The 22,830-nt window shown below is 52.7% G+C and overlaps 1 protein-coding gene across 1 annotated transcript in view; it reads left to right on the forward strand.

Annotated features, from left to right (window-relative positions):
* Positions 1-22,830, forward strand: part of LOC111142989 (zinc finger protein 362) — a 38,317-nt gene that overhangs the window by 13,465 nt on the left and 2,022 nt on the right. Inside the window, 7 exon segments of the mRNA XM_022496366.1 lie at positions 4,676-4,739; positions 4,917-5,163; positions 8,268-8,413; positions 8,415-8,590; positions 9,349-9,573; positions 19,088-19,166; positions 19,313-19,471. Of these exon segments, the coding sequence (XP_022352074.1) occupies positions 4,676-4,739; positions 4,917-5,163; positions 8,268-8,413; positions 8,415-8,590; positions 9,349-9,573; positions 19,088-19,166; positions 19,313-19,471 (1,096 nt within the window).

Raw genomic sequence — 22,830 nt, forward strand, 5'->3', positions numbered from 1 at the left:
CTGGGTCAGGCCCCTGGCTCTGGGTTGCTCATCCCTTAACTTGGGGGCCAGGAGCAACTGATTTGCCCCAGATCACACAGCTCGTGAGTTGGAGCCGAGACTTGAACCCAGGTGCATTGGGCTCTAAACAAAGCAGGCTGTTCCATGGTCCAGGTGAGGTGATCATAGCTAGGACTCGTGGAGAGGAGTGGGTGGATTTGAGGGAGAATTTGGAATCCAGTCCCGGGGCAGTGGCTGGTGGTGGATCTGAGCTGGGCGGGGAGGGTTGAGAGGTATAGGGACACGTGTGTCTGTGGCAGGAGCATCTGGCAGATGGGGGTGCCCGCTCACAGTCAGGAATGGCTCGAGGGGGCGCATGTCTTGGGGAAGGCCCAGTGCAGCTTAGGCTTGCTGAGTCCAAGCAGCCCACCAGACAGGCAAAGGGAGGTAGCTGGATGGTGGGCCTGGAGCTCCAGGGACAGGCCCCGTCTGAGGGCGGGGACTTGGGACTTGGACTGTATTTAGAGTCCTAGAGCCGGTGGGCCAGCCACGGATGAGGTGGGTGGGACACAGGAGCGTAGCTTGTGGGTGGGAGTTCTGAGAGACACCGAGATAAGGAGCCCAGGGTCACAGTTTCACGGAGGGTCCAGGCAGCACGAGGCCATGAGGAGGTGGTCTGGAGGGTCCTCGGTGACATGTAGCAGGGCTCAGGAGAAAGTTCTTTCATGCAGAAGCTTGTGGGTCACAAATCTCCTTCCTCCACTTAGCTGGGAGCTCCCGGACAGCAGGGAGCTCCCTTTTGCCTCAGGTACCCCAGCTCTTGACCCCGTGCGGCCCAGAGGATGTATCCAGAGCGAATGGATGGGCGGATGGTGGACGGGCTCGCTGGTTTCAGAGGCAGCACTAGGTGTTTCGTTCATCCACCTTTCTGACTTTCTTCACCTTGTGGAGCAAGAAAAACGAAATGGTAGTGCGCTTGCCCCGCCATGAGCGTCTGGGCTGTGTGTCTCGAGGCTCACAGCAGTCTCGCCTTCCCTTGGGGGCTTGAAAGCCAGTGGACACATCCCGCCCAGCCAGCAGCCTGTCCTGCCTGTCCCCACAGGACCTCGAAGGCGCAGCCCACCTTTCTCCTCTGCCCCTGCCCCAGCCTGGCCCTCAGGCTGCTGCTCCCTCTGACCTCAGTCACCCTTGACTCTGGAGCTTCTGATGCCTTCTCCCCACCAACATTGCGGCCCAGCCCTTTGGCAGGCCTTCAGCGCCCCACTGGCTGGCCAGTCCCTCACTACCTCCCCTCTCTGGCTCTCTTTTTGGTGCCTGAAGGTGACGGGCTCAGGGACCCAAACCTGCCTCGTACTTGCACATATCCGCGCCTCTGCTGGGGCTGTGGGCTTCTGCCCTGTCCACCTGTCCTAAACACACACCTGACCAGTCTCCTGCTTCAGACCCCTCCTTTCTGACAAGGTCGGAGCAGCTTCGCCCAGTCCTCACCACCCTACCTGCTCACCTCTGGCGATGGCCCGCCACGTCGTGCAGGCCCCCAGGTTGCCCAAGGGTCCCCCCACCCCACGGGCTGGCTGGGAGCCTCCCTGGAGATACTCCTGAGCTGTACCTGGCAGTGGGCCTGACACCCAGCAAATGGTCAACCCCCGCCCACCTTCCTCACCTTTGACGCACAGGAGGTATGTGCCAGGGCCAGGGGCACAGACCTAATCATGAAATTGTGACCAGCCAGAGAAGGACATGGAGAAATTAGGAGGAGACTGTGGGGATCAGGTTAAGTGGCCCAGGGCAGACCATTCAATTCTGTGAGCCTGTTTGTCCAGCGGGGGCGAGGGGCCATCTCTGCCCGCCCAAGGGCCTGACGAGTGGCAGAGAGGATGCTCGACCCCAGCCATGGGACCCTAGGCCAGCCACCTTCCCGGTATCTCCCTGACCGGGCTGGGCCTTTGGGAAGCCTGAACTTGGCATTGAGCTGAAGAGGAGGAGAAGAGGGTAGCCTCCACAGAACTCCGAGGAACAGCTGGAGCAGTAGGCAGAGCCCTGGGCCAGGTCAGGCCTGAGGCAGAGCGGCCTGTTTCACCCCATTTCACAGACGAGGAGCACTGAGTCTCTGAGAGCCGAGGCTCAGCATCGCAGTGCGGTGCTCCCTTTGGTCTCCCCCATCCTTGTGGCCTGGAGCAGAGTGCTTCCCTCCGCAAAATGGGGGTGAATCTATTCCCTGCTTCCTGGGGGCCCTGAGGAGAATGCCAGTGGGCACAGAAGAGCTTTGTAAACTGCCGCATTGTGTGTGGTTGTCTTGAATTCTGATGATCGTGCCTTCATTTATTCACTCTGTCATGCAACTCATGTTGTGGGTCACCTCTCGGCGTGGCTGCCAGGGATACTGAGATGGGTGAGACAGGTGTATCCACTTCCTGGCTTCCCTTGCCCCCAGCCTGGAGTCTCTTCTCCCTGGCTCTCCAGCTCCATTCCCTTCACACTTTCCCTGGTGGACAGCAGGTCCTGAGGCTGCTGGATGAGTGGGTGCCTGCCCCCCGGGCAGTGCCCGTTGTATCCTAAAACAGGGCCTGTTCACGAGCCTGCAGTCAGGATGCCTTGCCTTTCCCCTGAACAGCTAAGGGACCGATCAGCTGGACTTTGGAGTTAGGCAGATTAGAGCAGGGATCTCAGCTCTGCTTCCATGCTGTGTGACCTTGACCAAGTCACTCTACCTCTCTGAACTTGAGTTTTAGTTATAAAATGGGATGGTGAGAGTACCTGTCTTTGAGTGTCGATGTGCCTGGCACAAGGGAGGCAGTTGATAAGTGGCAGCCTCCTCACTGTCATTATTGTGTTGAGGTCTTTCTGAGAAAGGGATCTGGAACAGTCAGGGAGAACTCTAGGCAGGAAGGGCTTTTTTAGTGTTGGGCTGTGAGGGAAGGGCAGCTTGATGTCTGTGGGTAGAGGGAGCAGGAGAGCCCCGAGAGGCCAGGGGCTGTCTGACCCTCAGCCTGGCCAGGCTCAGACCTCAAGCGGCCCCCAGTCTGGGAGGGAAAGGCAGAGGTCGTTTTGTGTAGGTATCCAGCCATTTGCATGTGGTTTATTGGCTCAACCAGGGACTGGGGTTTGCAAAGCAAATTCCCCAGAGGAAAAGGCTTGAGCAAATCCGATTTCTAGTTTGACTCTGGCACCCAGCCCTGTCGTCTTGGACAGGTACCTCCCCCTCTCTCCAAGCCTCAGTTTCTTCACTTATAAAATGGCATAATAATACCTCCTGTGCCTATTTCTCAAGTAAAGATTATAAGGATAATCTGTATCAAAAGTCTTTATTAAGAGTGTTGAGATTAGATTGTATTGAGAGTTTTCTCCTAAAACCCTCTGCCTGCAATTCCACTAGGGGCTCCTTGGGCTTCTAGGACCAGGAAAAGAGATCAAAGTCACTTCACTTTGGCCTTTCCTGTCAAAATAAACAGTTTTACTTAAGCACCAATACTAGTAGGTATTTAGGCTAGTAATTTCTGTTTAGGGAGAGAACTATAGGAGAATTTTGGTGGAGAGCAGGTCTGTTCAGAATGGTCCCTGTAAGTCACTTTTTTTTTTTTTAAGATTTTATTTATTTATCAGAGAGAGAGAGCGCACAAGCAGGGGGAGTGGCAGGCAAAGCAGGGAGATGGAGAAGCAGGCTCCCCGCCGAGCAAGGAGCCCCATGCGGGACTCAAGCCCAGGACTCTGGGATCATGACCTGAGCCAAAGGTAGAGGCTTAACTGGCTAAGCCACCCAGGTATCCCTGTAAGTCACTTCTTGACTTACTCTCGGGTTGCAGGAAGATTGGAACCCTCTGGAAGAGTAAAATAGCTCTGAAGGCCCATCCTTCACGCTGCCCTGGTTGAATGGCCTAATTGCCCGGGCCTGCTATGGAACTTGGAGAGGTGAGGGTCATCAGTAGACTGTCACATAATTCTAGTGAAGAGCCCCAAACTGTCCTAGCTGCAGGCCTCCCCAAGTCGCTCCTTTAGCAGAGGGTGCTGACACATCCTTGTAGGTAAAATGTTGCCCGTGTCCATGCGTGTTTCTTGAAGACAGCTTTCCAGAGGTAACAATTTTTTGGGTCAAAGGTTAGTAATCATTTGGGTCTCTGTAAACCATAGTACCAGATTGCCCTTCAGAGTGGCCATATCTGATGACCCAGGCTACCCTCTTGTTCTGATGAAGATGTCTGCCCTCAAGGGGACAGCGGTCAGAAGGGCCAGTATCTGGGTTGGGCAGTTGCCTCTGTTCTGTGGCTGTTTACAAAGTTGCCCCAAGACTCCCCAGTGTGTCTCTGTCTGGCGGGAGTGGGGGTGGGGTGGAGTGGGGTGGGGTGGGGGGCTTCTGTGTGAAATCCATGGGTCCATGGGGTGGGCTCTACAGCCTTGGGCCCTTTCGGGGGTTGGGGCTTGTTCTGCGGCCTCAGGGTGATGGGGGGACTGGGAGCATAGCTGGTCTGTCTCTGACCTTTGCCCTCTGGGGCCCACGGAGGGAGACTCTGAATTCCTGACTTTTCAGCCTAGGGACATGGTTGCCTGGGCCTGGGAGGGGGCCTGCCCTGCTGCAGGGTGAGTGTCCCATGAGGGCGGGGGTCCCAGACACTGGGCCAGACTTGAGTGGGCATGGCTGATGGGAGCTCGCCTCAGGCGGGTGGGGAGGGTCCCTGTGACAGTCGCTCTCTCCCCGCAGGATGGCCGAGCCTCGATTTAACAACCCCTACTTCTGGCCCCCTCCTCCCACCATGCCCAGCCAGGTAAGACGAGCGTCGTCCTCTGGTGGCGCAACCCCTCTTAGAGCTGCTCTGCTTTGCCCGGGGCTTCGGCCTGGCCTGCGGGTCTCCGGGCTCCCCGCTCTCGGGGGACCCGCGGCCTGGGGAAGTGGCCCGGATGTGGCCCCAGCCCCCTCAGGGCCTCTCCTCTCCCGCCCGCAGCTGGACAACCTGGTCCTGATTAACAAGATCAAGGAGCAGCTGATGGCGGAGAAGATCCGGCCGCCCCACCTGCCGCCCACGTCGGCCTCGTCGCAGCAGCCACTGCTGGTGCCGCCGGCGCCGGCGGAGAGCAGCCAGGCCGTCATGTCGCTGCCCAAGCTGCAGCAGGTACCCGGGCTGCACCCGCAGGCTGTGCCGCAGCCCGACGTGGCGCTGCACGCGCGGCCGGCCACCAGCACCGTCACAGGTACTGTGGGCTGGGAGGGGGCGGGGTGAAGGCCTGTGGGGTGGAGGGGGCTTGTCCTGGGAGGACCCCCGCCCCCTAAATCCACAGAAGAGCCCTGACCAGACTTGTGGGTGAGGGAAGGGGCCGATGTGCGGGGAAAGGTTGGCTGTTTATGAGGGAAGTGGATCAGCAGGAGGGAACAGCATGTGCTAAGCGGGTGTGTGGGTGGGAAACAGAAGGTCAGCCCCGGTGGGAGGGCCAAACCATGAGAGGATGATCGTGTTTACGCTGGTAATATGGCAGCTGGTTCCAGGCGAGTGCCTGTGAGTGGCCCCAGTGGTCACTTACTACTCCCAGCAGCCTGTGCGGTGGGCACTGACAGTATTAGGTTGAACACTCGACCGTTTTTGACTTAGGAAACAACAATTTCGTTCTCTCCGTGAGGTCTCCACTTAACAGATGAGGAAACCGAGGCAGAGTTGCATGGTCCGTAGGAGGCAGAGGCAGGCAGTGTGGTTCGAGCCCGGGTGTTAAAGACCCTTGGCTTTAGCTGGTCTCTAGAGAGGAAGCAGACCAGATGCGAAGGGCGCTGTGGGCCAGGCTGGGCAGTTTGGACTTTACCCTTGGGCAGTGCAGAGCCGCTGAAGATTTTTAAGTACGGGAGGGAAATGCTCAGATTCGGGTTGGAAAGCTGGGTCTGGGTGCGAGGTGGGGACTGGCTTGCTGGGAGAGGGAAGGAGTCAGGGAGATCTGTAGGAGAGCGGTGGCCTGGATCAGGCAGTGGCAGTGGGGACAGGGAGAAGGGGACAGATCTGAGAGTTGTGGAGGGGAATGGACAGGGCTTGGTGCTGGGCTGGCTGCAGGAGTAAAGAGAGGGAAGACCTGAGAGAAGAGCCCAGGCATGGTCAGGGGGCAGGAATCACAGGAGGAAGCACGGGGTAGGGAAGGAGGTGAGCTCAGTCCTGAGGTGGTGTCACGAGGCCGGGGCTGCCTGATGTCTACCTCAGAGCCTGGTGGACAGGCTTTCTCTGGAGGCCATGGCAGCCGGGCCTTTGTTCCTCCTCTGGCTCACCCCTGCCTTTAGTCGGGCGCCTCTGCCTTTCTCCTCATTCCCCGTTTCTCTCAGAGACACCCAGGAATTATGAGACCCAGTGAGCCTCCCTGAGTCCCCAGCCACACTCTGCACATCCCCCCTTATTATGATTTTATTAAATTTATTTTTTTCATTATAAAAGTAATATTAAAAAAGTAATATAAGCATATTAAGGGAAATTTGGGGAAAAAAAGAGAAACTAAGGAAAAAAATGCACTCATAATCCCCAGCTCCTAACCCAGCAGTTAAGGAAAGCCTTTTGGTTCATTTCCTTCCTTTTCCATCTTTTTTGTTTATTTTTTAATATGCGTGTGTGTGTTTTGCTGAGCTTGTAGTAGGGCTATACCCCTGACTTCAACTCACTTTTCCTACTCAACCATTCTACCGTGAGCATTTTTAATGCTTTTTTTGATTATAAGGGTAATTCATAGTCCTTATAGAAAATGTAAAGATTGCAGACAAGCTGAAAAGAGAGAAAATTAGCTTTCGTCCTACTACTGTTAGCATTTTCATATGTTTTCTCTATAATTTATTTTGTTTTATCCTTTAATCACAGATCTAAAAAATGGATGAATTCACCAGGTAAAAAATTCAAATAATATAGAAGCAGATAGACACAGTATGAAAATCTCCTTTTACCAGAAAATTCTTTTCTCCCTAGAGCGAACCACAATTTAGACACAAATTTAGTTGGGTGTGTCTTCTCAGAGCTATTTCTGTGCATTAACACACACATCTGTATTGCCTGTTACCTACATAGGAAGCTTAGGTGTGTGTTTTTTTTTTTAAATAGATGGGTTCCTACCGTCTACAATTTGCTTTTTTTCACCTGACGACAGCACATTTGGGCATTCTCTCTCCATCATTGCACAGAACCTTTCTTGTTTTTCTGGCTGCTCAGTCCTTCATAGTGAAGATGGACCGCATCTCTTTACACAGCCCCTGCTGAGGTCAAACGGGTTGTGTCCAGTTTGGTTGTACAGAAGGTCCATATACACAGATCTTGTGCTCGGGGGCAGATATTTCTTTATGCGCAATTTCTAGAAGCCACGTTGCTTCGTCAGAAGTCATGTACATTTGACGTATTAATGGCTTCTGCCAGTCAGCTCTCCATTGAGGGTTATAAATGCAGTGGTGGACATGAACGCTTGTCCATCTCTGGATCTTACCTTTCTCGATGGCGAGATTTTTGGTTTTTTTAAAAGAAGCCTTCTTTTAGTCACATGAAAGGTACCATTTTCAGCTTTTTGTTGGCTTCACCTGATACTGTAAACGTTTCTAGTCCCGTTTTTAAAAGAATGACTTTTATTACAAAAGTTTATTTTATTTTTTCCTCATTTTTAAAAGAATGACTTTTATTACAAAAGTTTATTTTTGTTTCCTTTTCCCTTTTGTAAAGGCTTTTATTTATTTTCAGTAATCTCAACACCCAAGTGGGGCTTGAACCCACAACCCCGAGATCAAGGGTCAAACACTGCCCCTCCTACTGAGCCAGCCAGGAGCCCCTGTATTACAAAAGGTTTTTTTGAAAAGTTCATTGTCAAAGAATCAAAGTACAGTTAAGTCAAAATGTTTTAGAAAAAAAATTATTCCTAGCTGTACTATCCACATCACTTTAGGTATATCTTCTTCTCCTACTTACTTTTTCTATGCATACATGTGCTGGTTTTGTTTGTTTGTTGTGTGTGTGTGTGTGTGTTTTGTTTTCCAAGCATAATTTTTTAGTCGGCAGTTAATGTTCATTGGAGAAGACTGATCATGATGTATGGACCCCTTCCCTAATGTTCCATATTTCAGTTCCTCTAGTTTTTTGCCATTGCAAATAACACAGGAGTGAACATCTTTGTGCTTTTTTCCTGTGGTTTGGAGTATTTCCAAAGTGCCTCTGGTACCAAACCAATTTAGTTCTTCGGTGTGTCAGCCCTCTTATACATACATGGGCCTCTCATGTAGTTACCCCGGGTAATTTACGAAGGGAAGGGGAGGCGTGGAAAGGCCTCTGCAGCTGCCTTCCCCTCCATGTCTTCTGCAGGTCTGGGGCTCTCCTCCCGAACCCCGGCTGTGAGCACGTCGGAGTCAAGTGCGGGCACGGGTACCAGCACCCCATCCACACCCACCACCACCAGCCAGAGCCGCCTCATCGCCTCGTCCCCCACCCTCATCTCAGGGATCACTAGCCCCCCCCCTCCTGGACTCCATCAAGACAATCCAGGGCCACGGCCTGCTTGGCCCCCCTAAGTCTGAGCGTGGCCGCAAAAAGATCAAGGCAGAGAACCCAGGGGGGCCGCCTGTCCTCGTAGTTCCCTACCCCATCCTGGCCTCGGGCGAGACTGCCAAGGAGGGCAAGACATACAGGTGGGGGTCTTGGTGGAAAGGGGTCCACCAAGGGGTCCACCATGGGCTTGGGGGGCTGCCCTTGGAGGCCAACAGCTGGGGCTGGAAGGGGACCCCAGGGGCCGAGGGCGGGTGGGTGCCAGGTCCTGAGGAGCGGGGTTCTCTGACAAGCCCCATCCACAGCTCCTTCGTAGGTGGGTGGGGCGGTCCTCCCCCTGCTTATGCGGGCTGCTGGGGGCCCAGCTCACCAAAGCCTGGAGCGGTGGGAGTCCATTCGTCCTCCCTGCAAGCAGTGACCTCAGCCCTCAAGTTAGAATCATCTCGGGAGTGCTCAGAAAATGCCAATCCCGGGAACGTACCTCCAGAAATTCTGATTTAATTTGTCGGGGGTGGGTGGGGAACATGCAGAGGGCCAGTCAGCCCTTTTTGAAAGCTCCCCAGATGCTTCTGATGGGCACCTAGGAGGAGAACTTCTTACTCTGAGTGTTAAGGACTGTGGCCCTGGGCACACCTCCCCAGGATTGCTAGGCCTCTCTCCTCTGGGAAATGTCAAGCAGTCCCCTGCTGCTGTGACTAGAGTCCCCTGTGGGAAGAGCCTTGGCCTCCAGATTGGAGGTTTTCCAGGCTGGGAGCCTGCCCTCTGGCTTTCCCCGGAGGGCCTGTGCCCCCGGGGCTCCTCGCTGTGTGGGGCACAAGGTCTGTGGGCGCGGGAGGCCCCCTGTGCTTCCAGACAGAGGGTGGGGGTCTTCCCAGGTGTGAATGAGCCTCTTGCCCCGCAGGTGTAAGGTGTGCCCGCTGACCTTTTTCACCAAGTCTGAGATGCAGATTCACTCCAAGTCGCACACCGAGGCCAAGCCCCACAAGTGCCCCCACTGCTCCAAGTCCTTTGCCAACGCCTCCTACCTGGCCCAGCACTTGCGCATTCACCTGGGCGTGAAGCCCTACCACTGCTCCTACTGTGATAAGTCCTTCCGACAGCTCTCCCACCTCCAGCAGCACACCAGGTAAGTGACCTGCCTGCTGCTGCCCTCCCACCAACCCCCTTGCCCCCGGCAGTCGGTCTTGGCTCAGCACCTGCACTAGGTGCATAGACCTGGTGTGGGAGGGGCGAGGACCTGCTCTAGGTGCCCGTTGCCCCGGCAGTCAAGACCAAACTCCTTTACTTGGCATTTGAGGACTTTGATGATATGACCTTTGTAGACCTCACTGGCCTCTGCTGTCACTACTGTGCCACCCTTCCCTCCATTTCTCATCTGCTGTGTCCTTTGCCTGAAACACCCTCCTTCTTCTTTATCCTGTTTCTCTGGCCCTCTCCTAGCCATCTCTCCTTTCAGCTTCCTCCAGGAAGTCCTCCTGGGGCCCTACAGGCCCCGTGCATCCCCATCAGATCAGTGGCAGGCTGCCTTGTATGTGTCACATTCTCTGTCTGCCACCTGAAATATATTGGGAGCTCTTGAAGACGAGGGCTTGGCCCCATATCCCCAGTGTGTGGCACATAATAAGCATCTGGGCGTTTATGGGATATCTGTGGCATAAGTAGAACTGTCTTTTACAGAACATATGATTCATCCGTTTAACAAATATTTACAGAGCCTCTGCTCCAAGACAGGCATGGTTCTAGGTGCTGGGAACACAGCATTGAACAAAACACAAAAATCCCTGTCGTCATAGGCATTCTGTCTAGTGGAGTGCGTGAAAGAGAGATTCAGAAACACAAATGCTTTAACAAAAGACATTTTTGCAGGGGAGCACAGACCTCAGAAAGGCTGACTCGCCACTTGCCAAATAAAAATACCACAGGTATTTAAAGAAGCAAACCAAAGGTTACCAAGATTACAGTAGTTCAGCTCTTCAGAGGGGAAGAAACACAGCCCTCCCTGCCCCTGCCCCCGCCCCCAACGACGATCATGTATATCTGCGAGCGTTGCTGTGTGTTGGCCAGTACCAGTTTGGGAAAGTCAGGGATGCGGTAGGTTTTGCTACAGAGCTTGTAACTTGAAGGAAGCGATCAAGTTTTCTCTCTTTGGGGCACTGATGTGAGACAGACCCTAGTTCTTGCTTTTAGCGTTTTTTAAAATTGTCGTTACTGTTGTGATTTATTCGGCTATGTCCGCTGTCTTTGTAGGCTTTATCACGGGGCTCAGGAACGCCTTGTTGGTCTAGTTCTTGGACTTGGAGGCGTAATGTGTAGTTTTGGTAGTAAGACAGCAATGGGGGAGTGCCAGCAGGATGAGGCCTCTGTCCGTTCCTGCTGCTCCTGTGCCTCCTGAGGCATAAGGATTGGACCACAGTGGTTTGTTCCGGCAATTTTCTCATGTTTGTCATTACTTTGATTTTTTTAAAAGTTTGGTCAGTTTTCTGGACACAGGCCATTGTAACAAGGTGATGATTAATAAGCAAAGTCTCGCTGGGCGAATAGCTGTTAAGATCAGAGCATATGACGCCAAGGCTTTAGAGCTAACTTCTGTCAGGAGGCTTCGTGGAACCTCTGGGTCATCATTTGAATCGGTGGGTGTGAAAAAATTTCTTAGGATATTATCTAAGATCAGAAACCTCGAACCATGCTGGTCAGCCTTGTCGGGGTAGTGCCTGTACAGCCTGTAACGATAGGGGTGACTTCTTTTTGCAGAATCCCCGTTTGTCAGTGTTTTGGGCTGATAGGAGTAACTTTTTCTGTGACCTTAAAGGCTGGATGGGAATCCGCAAGCCAGAGGGAGCAGATCCTGGGCAGCTTCCCAGGGAGGCCACATCCCACATGGGAAGGATGGTCCGTGTGTTTTACTCTCAGGCTTGTCATGCCTAATATAATGAAATTTGTCATTAAATGTGACATTTCTGGCACGGTCATGGTTACAAATTTGATTTACCCAATTATATTCTGTTGGGAAGGAGGACAGATTCTTACTGACCTTGTATACCGAACTAACGGCCATGAAGAGAAAGTGGTCCCAGGGAAGACACTGTGAACATTTGTGGGCAATTATTCTGAGCAGTTTTATAGTTTGGGGCCCATAACATGCTGTTTTCAACAGAACTGTTATTTTATTTTATTATTATTATTTTTTAGAGATGTATTGATTTATTTTAGAGAGAGGGAAAGAGTATGGAGGCAGGGGAGGGAGGGGCAGAGGGAGAAAGAGAGAATCCTCAAGCAGACAAGCAAACTCATCGCTGAGCGCACAGCCTGAGGTGGCGCCCACGACCCCAAGATCATGGCCTGAGCCGAAATCAAGAGTTGGACATTCATCTGACTGAGCCACCCAGGCACCCCAATACAGCTATTATTTTAAAATTCCTTGATAAGTCATGAGTTTATATCTAATGTTAAATTTTTATAGTTTCCCTCCTCCCCCAGAATTCTGAAGGATTAGTTGGAAAGGCACCATTGAAGGAATATTTTATTCCTGGTTCAAATATAACCTCCTAAATCAAGGGTTAGAGGTATAGATCAAAGAAGAAAAGGGTCTTCTCGTATACCCTTTCGGAAATAGGAATGAACCCCACTTAAATCACTTTCATTCGGCTCAAAGTCATAGTACCCGTCCTGCTGATCTTGGGTGGTCCATCTGCTTTGCCAGGTTGTCTGCTTCTGGACTACAGACTCTTGGATCCTGCCTTGGCCTCGGGCAGTATCTGGTCAAGGCAATGGTATCAGCGTGGCTGGAGGCTGTGCCCATTCATCTGTTCTCTGGAACCTAGAGAGCCAAGTGCATGTGCTGCCGTCCTCTACTGAGGCCATAATCTCTTGATGTCTTCTTCAGAAGACTCCACTTCTGACCTGAAGGAGAGGCCTATAGGCAGGTGGGACTGGGAACTGCAGATTAGCCAGAATGACTGGTCCCTTTATTGTAACAATAAACATTTATTGTAATAATCAATGTCAGAATGGAGGAGAATGGAGTCTTCTATTAAGATAGAATGCATGATCCATTTTTTCAGATTAGGAACATATTTTAGGTAGCAAGGATATTGACCCATCTTCAGGCTCTTTAATTATCTCATAAAGCATATGTTAGGACTATCGCTAATTGATAAGTGTAGTTAAATGTAGGAAACACTTTTTTAAGGACATTTCTTTTTGATTTTTATTGTACATGAAAATAAATTACTGGGTTTTTTTGGTCTTCACTTTAAAAAGTGCACAAATTGGGACCGCTAGGTGGCTCACTTGGTTAAGTGTTTGCCTTCAGCTCAGGTCATGATCCCAGTGTCTTGGGATTGAGTCCCATAGGGTTTCTTTGCTCAGCGGGGAGCCTGCTTCTCCCTCTGCCTGTCACTCCTCTCCCCTGCTTGTGTTCTTTCTTTCTCTCTGACAAATAAATGAAATATTTTTTAGGGGCACCTGGGTGGCTCAGTAGTTAAGCATCTGCCTTCAGCTCAGGTCATGAGGGATCAAGCCCCACATCGGGCTCCGTGCTCAGCGGGATGCCTGCTTCTCCCTCTCCCACTCCCCCTGCTTGTGTTCCCTCTCTAGCTGTCTCTCTCTCTCAGTCAATTAAATAATAAAATCTTAAAGATAAAAAAGAATTTTTTAAAAAAGGTACACAAATAATATATATTATATAGCATATATAATTGTATATGATATAATATGTATTTGTATATAAATTACATATAATCATATGTAATATAAATATGTTTTCTGTGTATATATATGTACACATAAAATATAAATGAATACACGGAGATTGAGTTATCTCTTCTTTTTTTTTTTTTTTAAGAGAGGGAGGGCAGGAGAGGGGCAGAGAGAGAGGAAGAGAGAAAATCCCACACCCTACTCCACGCCCAGCTTGGAGCCTGACGTGGGGCTCGGTCTCACACCTTGAGATGATGACCCGAGCCAAGATCAAGAGTTGGACGCTTAACTGACTAAGCCACCCAGGCCCTTCTCTGAGTGTCTCTTCTTTTGATTGCCAACGTTCTTACACTTGCATCTTCATAGGACAGCTCTCATGCTAGTGTTTTTCCTAATTAGAAATACAGAAAAGGCTCGGTCATTTGGAGCATCACTCTTCTTATAAAGCAATGAAGGAAATCTTCGGTGTTGTTCGGTGGCCATCTAGAAAGTCCAAGAGCGTTTGGGTGTAAAAGATACTTTGATAACTTTATTATTCTGATGTGGGGCCTGGGTTTGAGAAGGTTAAGGGCACAAAGTGGATAGCCTAGGTGAGGTCTGAGCATCGGTCTGGTAGAAAATAAACATGGTAGCAAGTAGTGATAAGTATGAAGAATCCTAGTTTTGGGACACCTGGGTGGCTCAGTCGATTAAGTGTCTGCCTTCACCTTGGGTCGTGATCCCAGGGTCCTGGGATCGAGCCCTGCGTCGGGCTCCCTGCTCTCTGGGGAGTCTGCTTCTCCCTCTCCCTCTGCCCTTCCCCCTGCTTCTGCTCTCTCTCTCTCACGAATAAATAAAATCTTAGGAAAAAAGAATCCTTGTTTTTTTCAGAAGTAAACTTTAGTTCTAAAATATTAATCAAAACCATGACCAGAACAGCAACAAAAAATTAACAGGCTCGTGAAGGTGGGTATTTTGCTGATGTTTCTTGATGCAGGGTTTTGCTCTCTGTTCCCGAGGACACACTTTTTTTTTCCCCCTTGAGTGATCTGAGTGCATAATGGTGGGAAACCAAACAAGCCACGTAAGAGGGTCCTGTTAACATTAGAGACAAATTACTAGTCCGTAGACAGGGGCACCTATAATTAAACCAATGTGTCCTAACCCAGTGACAAAGCGGTGGGTGTCCCAAATGCCCAGAAGCCCCAGAATCCATTAGACAAACAAACAGAAAAATCCAAGCATAAAGAAGCAACCAGATTCCAAGTTCCTTGTTTTAGCCTATTCCACGGAGACTCCTTCCTGCTTTTTGCTCCTCCATGGAGATCCAGTCAAATCCATCATCCAAAGGTGACTGCCAGTAATGACGGGAATAAAAGAAGGTCATGTCCAAGGCTGACCCAGCCCTGGTCTTGTAATAGAAATGGACTTAGAAACGGGTTGTGCAGGATTACTCTGGTTGTTGAGAAAGATGGTTCTGGGAGCATTTTGGGGGTAACATAGTTCAGAGGAGCTGGAGCATCCTGCTGGGACCTCCTTCTGGGAAAGGAAGACACAGCAAGTAAAGAAAAGCGGGGGATGGGCAAAGTGTTCCAGAAGTCCAGAGTTCAGGGTTGGCTTGATAAATAATAAAGACCCCATGTGTTTCAAAAGGAAGTGAGCAGACCTCTGTAGTGAGTCTGGTGGTCGTGCGAAAGCAGCATGTGTCGCACATACGGCAGCCGTTAGCACACGTGTGAGATCACAGCTCTTCAGTGTCGCGACACGAGGGGATGGCACCGGTTTGCCAGCGGGTTACAGAGCTATAGTTTAGCTCAGGTGGCTGGATTTGCTTACTCAAGCTGCAGACTGTTTCTCACATTTGCTTTTCTTCTCTCGGCTCTGTTACATGTACGTTGTGTACATGTGGCCCGATGCCGGTGGCTCGGGGAGGTGTCGTTTGGTTTCCTCAAGTCCGATGACAGTCGTGGTAATAAACTCATAACAACTACCAGTCCTTGTCAAAGGCTCCTAGGCACCTGGCTTTGCAGAAGGTGATTCCGGACCCCATAGAGTCTGCCCACGGTGTGACTTTGTGTTTTTAAGCAAGAGACAGCCAATCTGAAAAATGCCACAGGGCGGGGGTCATCTTGAGGAAGGCTGTCACCGAACCTGCCCTCATGTGAGTTACCAAGCACAATGCGCCTGAGGTCAGTCCCCCTGGGGTGCCGTTTATTACCTGCAAAATGAAAGAACAAATGAGAACTAAGGAATTTTCAGTGATTTTATGTAAACATTGAATAAATTCTTTGTCGATTTTCATCAGTTGTCTTAATTAGAAAGGAATGTATTAAAAAGCTATCACTATGAAAATATCTTAGAAATCTTTAGAATAGGTCACTGAATCCTTCCAGTCCTTCCGATCCTTATCTCCGTTTTCGGGCTGAGGGAACTGGGCTCGGGGAGGCTGAGTCAGTTTCCCAAGGTCATTCTGCAAAAAGGAGGTAGAAGTGAGGTTCGGAGCCCAGACCCCCCAGGAGCCTGCGCCTCAGAGGGTGGAAGGGGCTGCGGCGGTCAGGCTGCAGGAGAAGCTTGGCTAGGCAAGGGTCCTGGGCACTGCAGGGCAAGTCTCTGGGGCAGTCCAGGGGCCCCAATTTCAACTTGGCTTTCCTGTGTTCCCTGGGGTCCATGGTGAGCTCCCCTTCACCACACTTTTGGGAGCCTGGACTGGGTGCTCCCCTGCTGAGAAGATGCTCTGCAGGGACAGGACTCTGATGTGGAAATCGAGGGCTTGGTCCTAACTTGCAGCTCAGGGACAGAAGGGCTTTGGGGCTGTTTCATTGGGAGCATGCAGCCCAGCCCCCCATTCACCCAGCTGGCAGTCCCAGGAGCCAGCCCAGTGCTGGGGGGCACACAAGGGCGGATTGGTGGTCACAGGCAGGCTCTGGCCCAGAGGAACCCCACTGTGACCTGGGAGGCTGGTGGATGTGGAAACTTCTGTGGAAGAGTGAAGTATGTGGGGGCCGTGGGGGAGGACCATCTGGGTCACACGTTGAAGGGTCCATAGCCCTCCCTAGGGACAGGGACAGCAGCATGAGCAAAGGCTCAGAGGCATCCTGGGGGATGCATGCACATTGTGGGGAAGTTGGAAGGATGCCGTGTCGGGGAGAGCAGTGGTGGAGGGGGAGGCTTTAGAAACCAAGTCCTTGAATACCGGGGCACAGGGTTTGGACTCTGTCCTGGAAAAGGGAGAGACCATGGAGGTTGCCAGGCAGGGTCCTGGCAAGGTCAGATCCCCACGCTGCTGCTATGGCGGAGGCCAGGAGGGGAGAGGCTGAGGCTGGGAATCTAGGGAGGAGGCCAGGCAGCCATGACACTTGGACTGGATGAGGCCCAAGGGCGGTTTCCCATTCAGGAAGGTTTGGCTGGGTCCCTGAGGAAGGACCTAGAGTCCTTTGGAGGGTGCTCGGTCAGTCAGTCAACAAATGCTTGTGCGGTGTGGAGCGCGTTGGTTATATTGAGCAGACGACTGACCTCACAGAGAAAGAACTCTCTTTCCTTCATTCAGTCCATGACTCTGTATTGGGTCCTCTCGACTGAGCCCACGCCAGGCCCTGGCGTGATGGTGGTGAACGGGACCCGGGGAGCACCTGCTCTCAGGAGGCAGCCCAGGAAACAGGGATTAGATGGGGACAGAATCAGTATCCGTGCTTGGGGGCTTGAGAGGGCCTGCAGGGGCCAGGCCTGGTCCAGGGGGTCAGGAAAGGCTGCCCAATCAAGGGCTTTTATGCTGAGAACAGGAGTGTGGGTTTTTGCTGGGTGTTCACTGAGGGAAAAGTGTGCCTGGAGGAGGGGATAGCCTGGGTCGAGGAAGGAGCTTGGAAGCTAGCAGAACTTGCAGGGAGGCCAACAGGGACTGGGGCTGAGGGTGGCAGGGGAGAGGCCCAGTGGGTACTGGGGGGTTTTAAAGTAAAATCAGTGCATGTCTGGGGGTCCCTTAGTCTCCCCTGGCACCCACCCTCAGCTGAATGAATTCCCCAGCCCTGGAGGGGAATGAGAATGGAATGAAATGGAGGGGTTGTGGTCTCAGGTGGAGTCAGTCCAGATGGCCGTGAAGGTCCTGTGTTGTAGAGACAGGGCGCTGTGGCTGGGATGATGTCCCCAGAAACGTGCGGGTAGAATACTGGTTCTCAACGCCAGGCCAGCCTAGCTCCACTTGGCAGGTGTCTGAGCAGCCTGTGGCCGGGCCCTGGGCTTGCCCTTGGCTCCCCGGCTCGTAGAGGAGACAGGAGGGGCAGCCTCCCCTGCCGAGGGTGCAGTGGGGGCCCAGCTGTGGTGGGCAGGATCATCAGTCAGGCAGGGTTTCCCGATGAGAAATGGATCTCCGAGCAGGATGGAGGGTGTGGAGGAGCAGGGAGGGGAGCCCAGAGCCCCTGGCAAAGGGCCTTGAATGACACACTCAGGAATCTGGACTCTACCTGTGTTCATAGCCGGCAGCCAGTGACTTCCTGGTGGTGGGGAGGGGTCTTTATTTCAACCTCTCCAGCAGGAGGCCTGCTGCTCCAGGGACCTTAGTTTGTTTGATGAGTGTGTTGTCGGCCAGAGCAGCCTAGTCAGCGAGGTGAGCCAGGGCATTAAGGGAAGGAACCGAAACTGAGCGGCCAGAGCCGGGTTCTCCCTCCACCCGATGCTCAGTGGCAAAGGAGACAAACAAGGTTTAGGCGAGCCAGCCTTCCGCTGCACCCCTGCTTGGCAGAGAGGATTTGCCAAAACAGGTGACAGAAGTCAAGCGCAGGCCGAAGGTGGGGGGCTTGCGTGGAGGATGGGGCTCCCCCACGTGGGCACCTCATCTGGGCCCAGCTCCGTCTGTCCTCACCTGGCCTGTCAGACGAGCATGAGCAGCACCACAGACCTGAACAGAAAATATAGCCATCAGCCCTGAAGTTGTCACTCTGAGTCACCCTCTCAGGGAGGCCCGCCCTGACCACCCTGTTTAAAATTGCACATACCTTTCTGCCCAGGGCATTCATGCCCCCTCCACCTTATATTTTTTCTTCTCACTGTACTTATGACATTCTGCATGGGATTTACTTAGTTCGTGTTTGTTGTTTGTTTCCACGAGGCAATGATTTTATCTATGTTGTTCATTCCAAGTGCCGAGCATGATGCCTGGCACACGGGTGCCCTGTGGGATAAACATCGCAGGTGTTTCGTGAGTGCCGACTTTGTGCCAACACTCCGCGAAGCCCCTTAGCGTGTATTACCTAACATTAGCTTCACAAGTGAAGCGAGAGCATATTTTGATGCCCATTTTGCAGATGGGCAAACTGAGGCACAGTGATTTCCCCCCCCCCCCCCCCCCCCACGGTGCCCGCGCTAGTAGATAGATGGTGGAGCCAGGATGAGAACCCAGGAGTGGGAGGGGACAGAAGGGCTGAACTGCAGGGCCTCCCTGTCCCGCATTTTCTCAGTAGCTGGGGTGACCAGGTTGCCATTACACAGACATGTCTCTGATGTGGAGACAGGGCACGAGGCAGAAACTGGGGGCCAGAGAGAGAGAGGCTTCCTTCTGGGGGGAGGAGGCAGGGTGGACAGAGAAGTTCCTGGCAAAGCCATGGGTTGTGTTCTTGGCAACAATGGTGGGCAGGTGGGTTTTGAAGAAGAGGGGGGCGCAAAGTGGTCAGAGCAAGTGGCTGCTATTTAGCTGGAGGGTTGGGGGGCGTCTGAGTGGGTGCAGGTGGTGGGTTGGGTTCAGCAGGGACCTGTGGGGAGCAGGAGGGCTCTGGTCACAGACTGGCAGACAGGGAGACCAGATGACGAAGGAGAAGTGGCAGCTCTTGCCTGGTGCTCTCTGGAGAGTGTGGGGAGGGGAGACTGGGAGGCTTGAGGACTGGATATATAGTGGAGGCCCTCCAAGGCCTTGGGGGCTGGAGCTGGCTGGGTTATCTGTCAGGGACTGTGCCTCACTGGGCTGCCCATTACAGAATCCACACAGGTGACAGACCCTACAAGTGCCCACATCCTGGCTGCGAAAAGGCTTTCACTCAGCTCTCCAACCTCCAGGTGAGTGCCCATCCGCCTGCCTCTTACCTGCGGGTGCTCGGCCGCCCACCCCCTACAGGGAGCAGCAGAAGGGGGTGGGACTGGGTGGCCCCCCTTCCCCACCCCCGGGGGGCCTGGCTTCTGACCCCCCATTGTGCTCCCCACAGTCTCACCAGCGCCAGCACAACAAGGACAAGCCCTACAAGTGTCCCAACTGCTACCGGGCCTACTCGGACTCCGCCTCCCTGCAGATCCACCTCTCGGCCCACGCCATCAAGCACGCCAAGGCCTACTGCTGCAGCATGTGCGGGCGGGCCTACACCTCGGTGAGTGCCTGGGGTCCCTGATTCTCCCCACTTTGAAGGCAGGGAAACTGAGGCCCAGAGAGGGGACGGGACTCCACCAGATCACAATGAGTGGCTGAGCCAGGACTTCGGCTTCCCAGCTCTGTTTTTGGCTGCCCTGGGCCGAGCTGCCAGCCTCCTGGTGGCCTTTAGCCTGGCTTTCCCAGGCGTGGTTTCCTCCAGGCCCCGGGAACACTCAAGGCAGTGGTGGGGGGCCAGGAACCCTGCTCTCCAGAGCCAGGAGGGGGAGGGGCCTCGCCACTGGGGAAGCTGCAACCCCCATTGTGGCCACAAGGAGGCACAGTGACCCAGCCTGGAGCCACCTCACCTCAGGAAAGGCCTGAACAGTAGATCACCTCATCCAGCCCCCTGTCCTGGGTGGGAATTTCCCCAAGCAGAGGCCTTTCAGCACCCATGAGAGGAGCTTGGCCCGTCACTGGAGTGTATGTGTTCAGTTAATGAAATATCCTGGTTAGCAGAGCCCCAGGTAAACCCACACAGATCACTGAGCCTCAGTTTCCTCATCGTAAAACGGACGAGGTAACTGTTCTTCAGGGCTGTTGGCCGGCCCAGTCCGTGTCCAATAAACATCCGCTAATGCCATTATTTATTCACTCAGTGTTTAGTGAACATTTGTGCCAGGCGCTTGGGCATCAGGATGAATCCAACAGACACATTCTGTGTCCCCAGGGAGGTTGAAGACTATTGCTGGAGACAGATATTAAACAAGTAACCACCAAATAAACACGGAATGACAGGTTGTGGTAACAGCCCTGAGGAGGTCTGTCAGCCTCAGCACATGGTAACCTGTGGGCAGGGTCGCTTTCCGCTGGGGGGCTGTCTGGTGACTTGTAGGGTGTTAGCAACGTCCTTGGCCCCTGCTTACCAGCAAGCCCCTCGCCAAGCTCTCACAATCCAAAATGCCTCCAGAAGTTGCCAGATGTCCTGGGGCAGGGGTCAGCTGCCTCTGGTGGAGAACCAACAGTCTGAAGGACCACAGGTTGACGAAGCAGCAGGGAGGCTGGAATGGATTTGGGAAGGGGACACCAGTCTGGGTAGGCTGGCTGACGGGGTCACATTTCATCGGAGCCCTGAAGGGTAAGGAGGGTAAGAACCCTCCAAACAGGGAAAGGTGAATGCAAAGACCCTGAGGTGGAACAAACATGGCTCGTTCCAGGAACTGAAAGGAAATTAGGTCACACGAGGCTGTGGTGGGCCCTGTTAGGGAGTTTGGATATGTGCCAGGTGGAGTGGAAGGCACTGGGGGAAGGGGACTGCCTGGGAGGGTATTTTGAAAGGTCACTGACAGGCAGGGGCCACACCTGGGGTGTCAGGAGTATGTTAGGTGCTGGCCAGGCCTACAGTTTGCTGGGTGCTGGGTTCCTCACACTGCTCCTTCCCTGGAGTTCAAAGGGCAGAGGAGAGGTGAAAGACAGAGGGCAGAACCTGCGGGGAAAGTGCACCAAGGGGCGAGGTGGGGCACCACAGAGACCTAGGAGCCCCACTGAGCTGGCTGACCTTTGGCTGGTGTTGGCCTCAAGTTCTCCACATCCACCTCCTCACACCTGCCTCTAGGGGAAGAGCTGCTGGCATTTACAGGCTATAGCTCTAGATGCAGTCTGTCTGAACTCTGGGGGTAGGGGGTGTCCCTGGGACCCCTCCTGAACTGGGCCTGACTGGACTCTCTAGAACAAGAATACTTATCTTTATTTTAAATTTATTTTTGTTTTTAATTAAAGTAAGTTGACCTGTCTTTTAAAGTAGGCTCCATGCCCAGTGTGGGGCTTGAACTTATGACCCCAAGATCAAGAGTCACAGGCTCCACTGACTGAGCCAGCTAGGCGTCCTAAGGTACCTTTTATTTAAAACAAAGCAAAAGAAAACAAAGCAAAAAAAACTTTAATGGATTGAATTTTCAGCTACTTTAACATATTTTAGAATAGCGAACCTTCATGTTCCCATTAGCTTCCAGAACCATCAACCAGTCTTGCCTCATCCATATCCCTATTTTTTGAGGTAAAATAGACATTATAGTGTTTCATCTGAAAATGTTCACTGCGTCTCTAAACACAAGGACTCCTCTTTTTGAACATACCCATAGTATCTTTACAACTCACCGTTAAGTCCTTGATATCATCAAATCCCCAGTCGGCGTTCACATTTTTGTCTTCGGAAGGCCAGAATTTTATTTTATTTTATTTTTATTTTTATTTTTTAAAAGATTTTATTTATTTGACAGAGAGAGAGAGAGAGAGATCACAAGTAGGCAGAGAGGCAGGCAGAGAGAGGGGAGGAAGCAGGCTCTCCGCGGAGCAGAGAGCCCGACGCGGGGCTCGATCCCAGGACCCCGGGCCATGACCTGAGCCGAAGGCAGAGGCTCTAACCCACTGAGCCACCCAGGTGCCCCCAGAATTTTATTTACTTACAATTTGATTTTGTAATCAAGATGCAAATAAGAGCCCTACCTTGCACCCAATCAGTATATCTCTTAATCTGTTGATCCCCACCCTGTCCCCTGACTCGGGCCTTTCTGTCCTTTGCAAAGTATTCATTGACGAGGAGTTTCCTGCTTTGGACATTGCTGATGGCTTCTCTCTGGTGTTGATAGCACGTTGCTGCCACGTTTGAGAGCTTCCTGTACCAGATTCTGAGCAAAGTGACATTTGAGCCTGGGGCCTGGGGGGTGAGTGGTGGCTCCCTGGGTGCTCTGCCTCCTCCCAGCTAAGTGTGAGGGCCTCTGGGCCTGCAGGTGAGCCTTTGGGTCACCTCACCCACCCAGCTGTAGGTGCCTCAGGTCAGACTTAGCAGAGCCTGTGAGGGCACTCAAGGGACGAGCTGAGCATGCCCCATTTATGCTTCCTCGAGTCACCAGTCCCATCAGGTCCAGCTGCTTCTCCAGGGAGCATCAAGTTGTGGGGATGGGGGGAGTTGCTGCAGTGGCAGGGACTGCCACCACCACCCGGAATGCAGTGTAGATACCGGGGAAGGAGGAGTCCCCTCAACCCGTACTGCATGCTGGGGGTTCTGTCCACCAAAGCAACCCTTAGAGGTTGTGCCTTCAGGAGGAGGAAACTGGCTTGGACACCGGAGATGACCTGTCTGAGGTTCCACTGCTAAGAGATGGCAGAAGCCAGCTCAGACCAAGGGCTCCTGCTGCTTCTCCCTTGCTGGAGCGCCAGCCAGAAGGGGGCAGCCATGCTTGATCCCTGTTGGCATACCCCACTATTGCCTGTTGGCCTGGTCCTAGGAAAGTCTGGGTGGGCACTACTGAGGGATGACCCTGGTGCCAGGCAGTTTTCCAGCTAGTGTGACCTGTAGGCTCAGAGTCTGGGAAACGAACC

Source organism: Enhydra lutris, unplaced genomic scaffold (assembly GCF_002288905.1).
Source record: "Enhydra lutris kenyoni isolate GAN:26980312 unplaced genomic scaffold, ASM228890v2 scaffoldscaffold9, whole genome shotgun sequence".
Taxonomy (NCBI): Eukaryota; Metazoa; Chordata; class Mammalia; order Carnivora; family Mustelidae; genus Enhydra; species Enhydra lutris.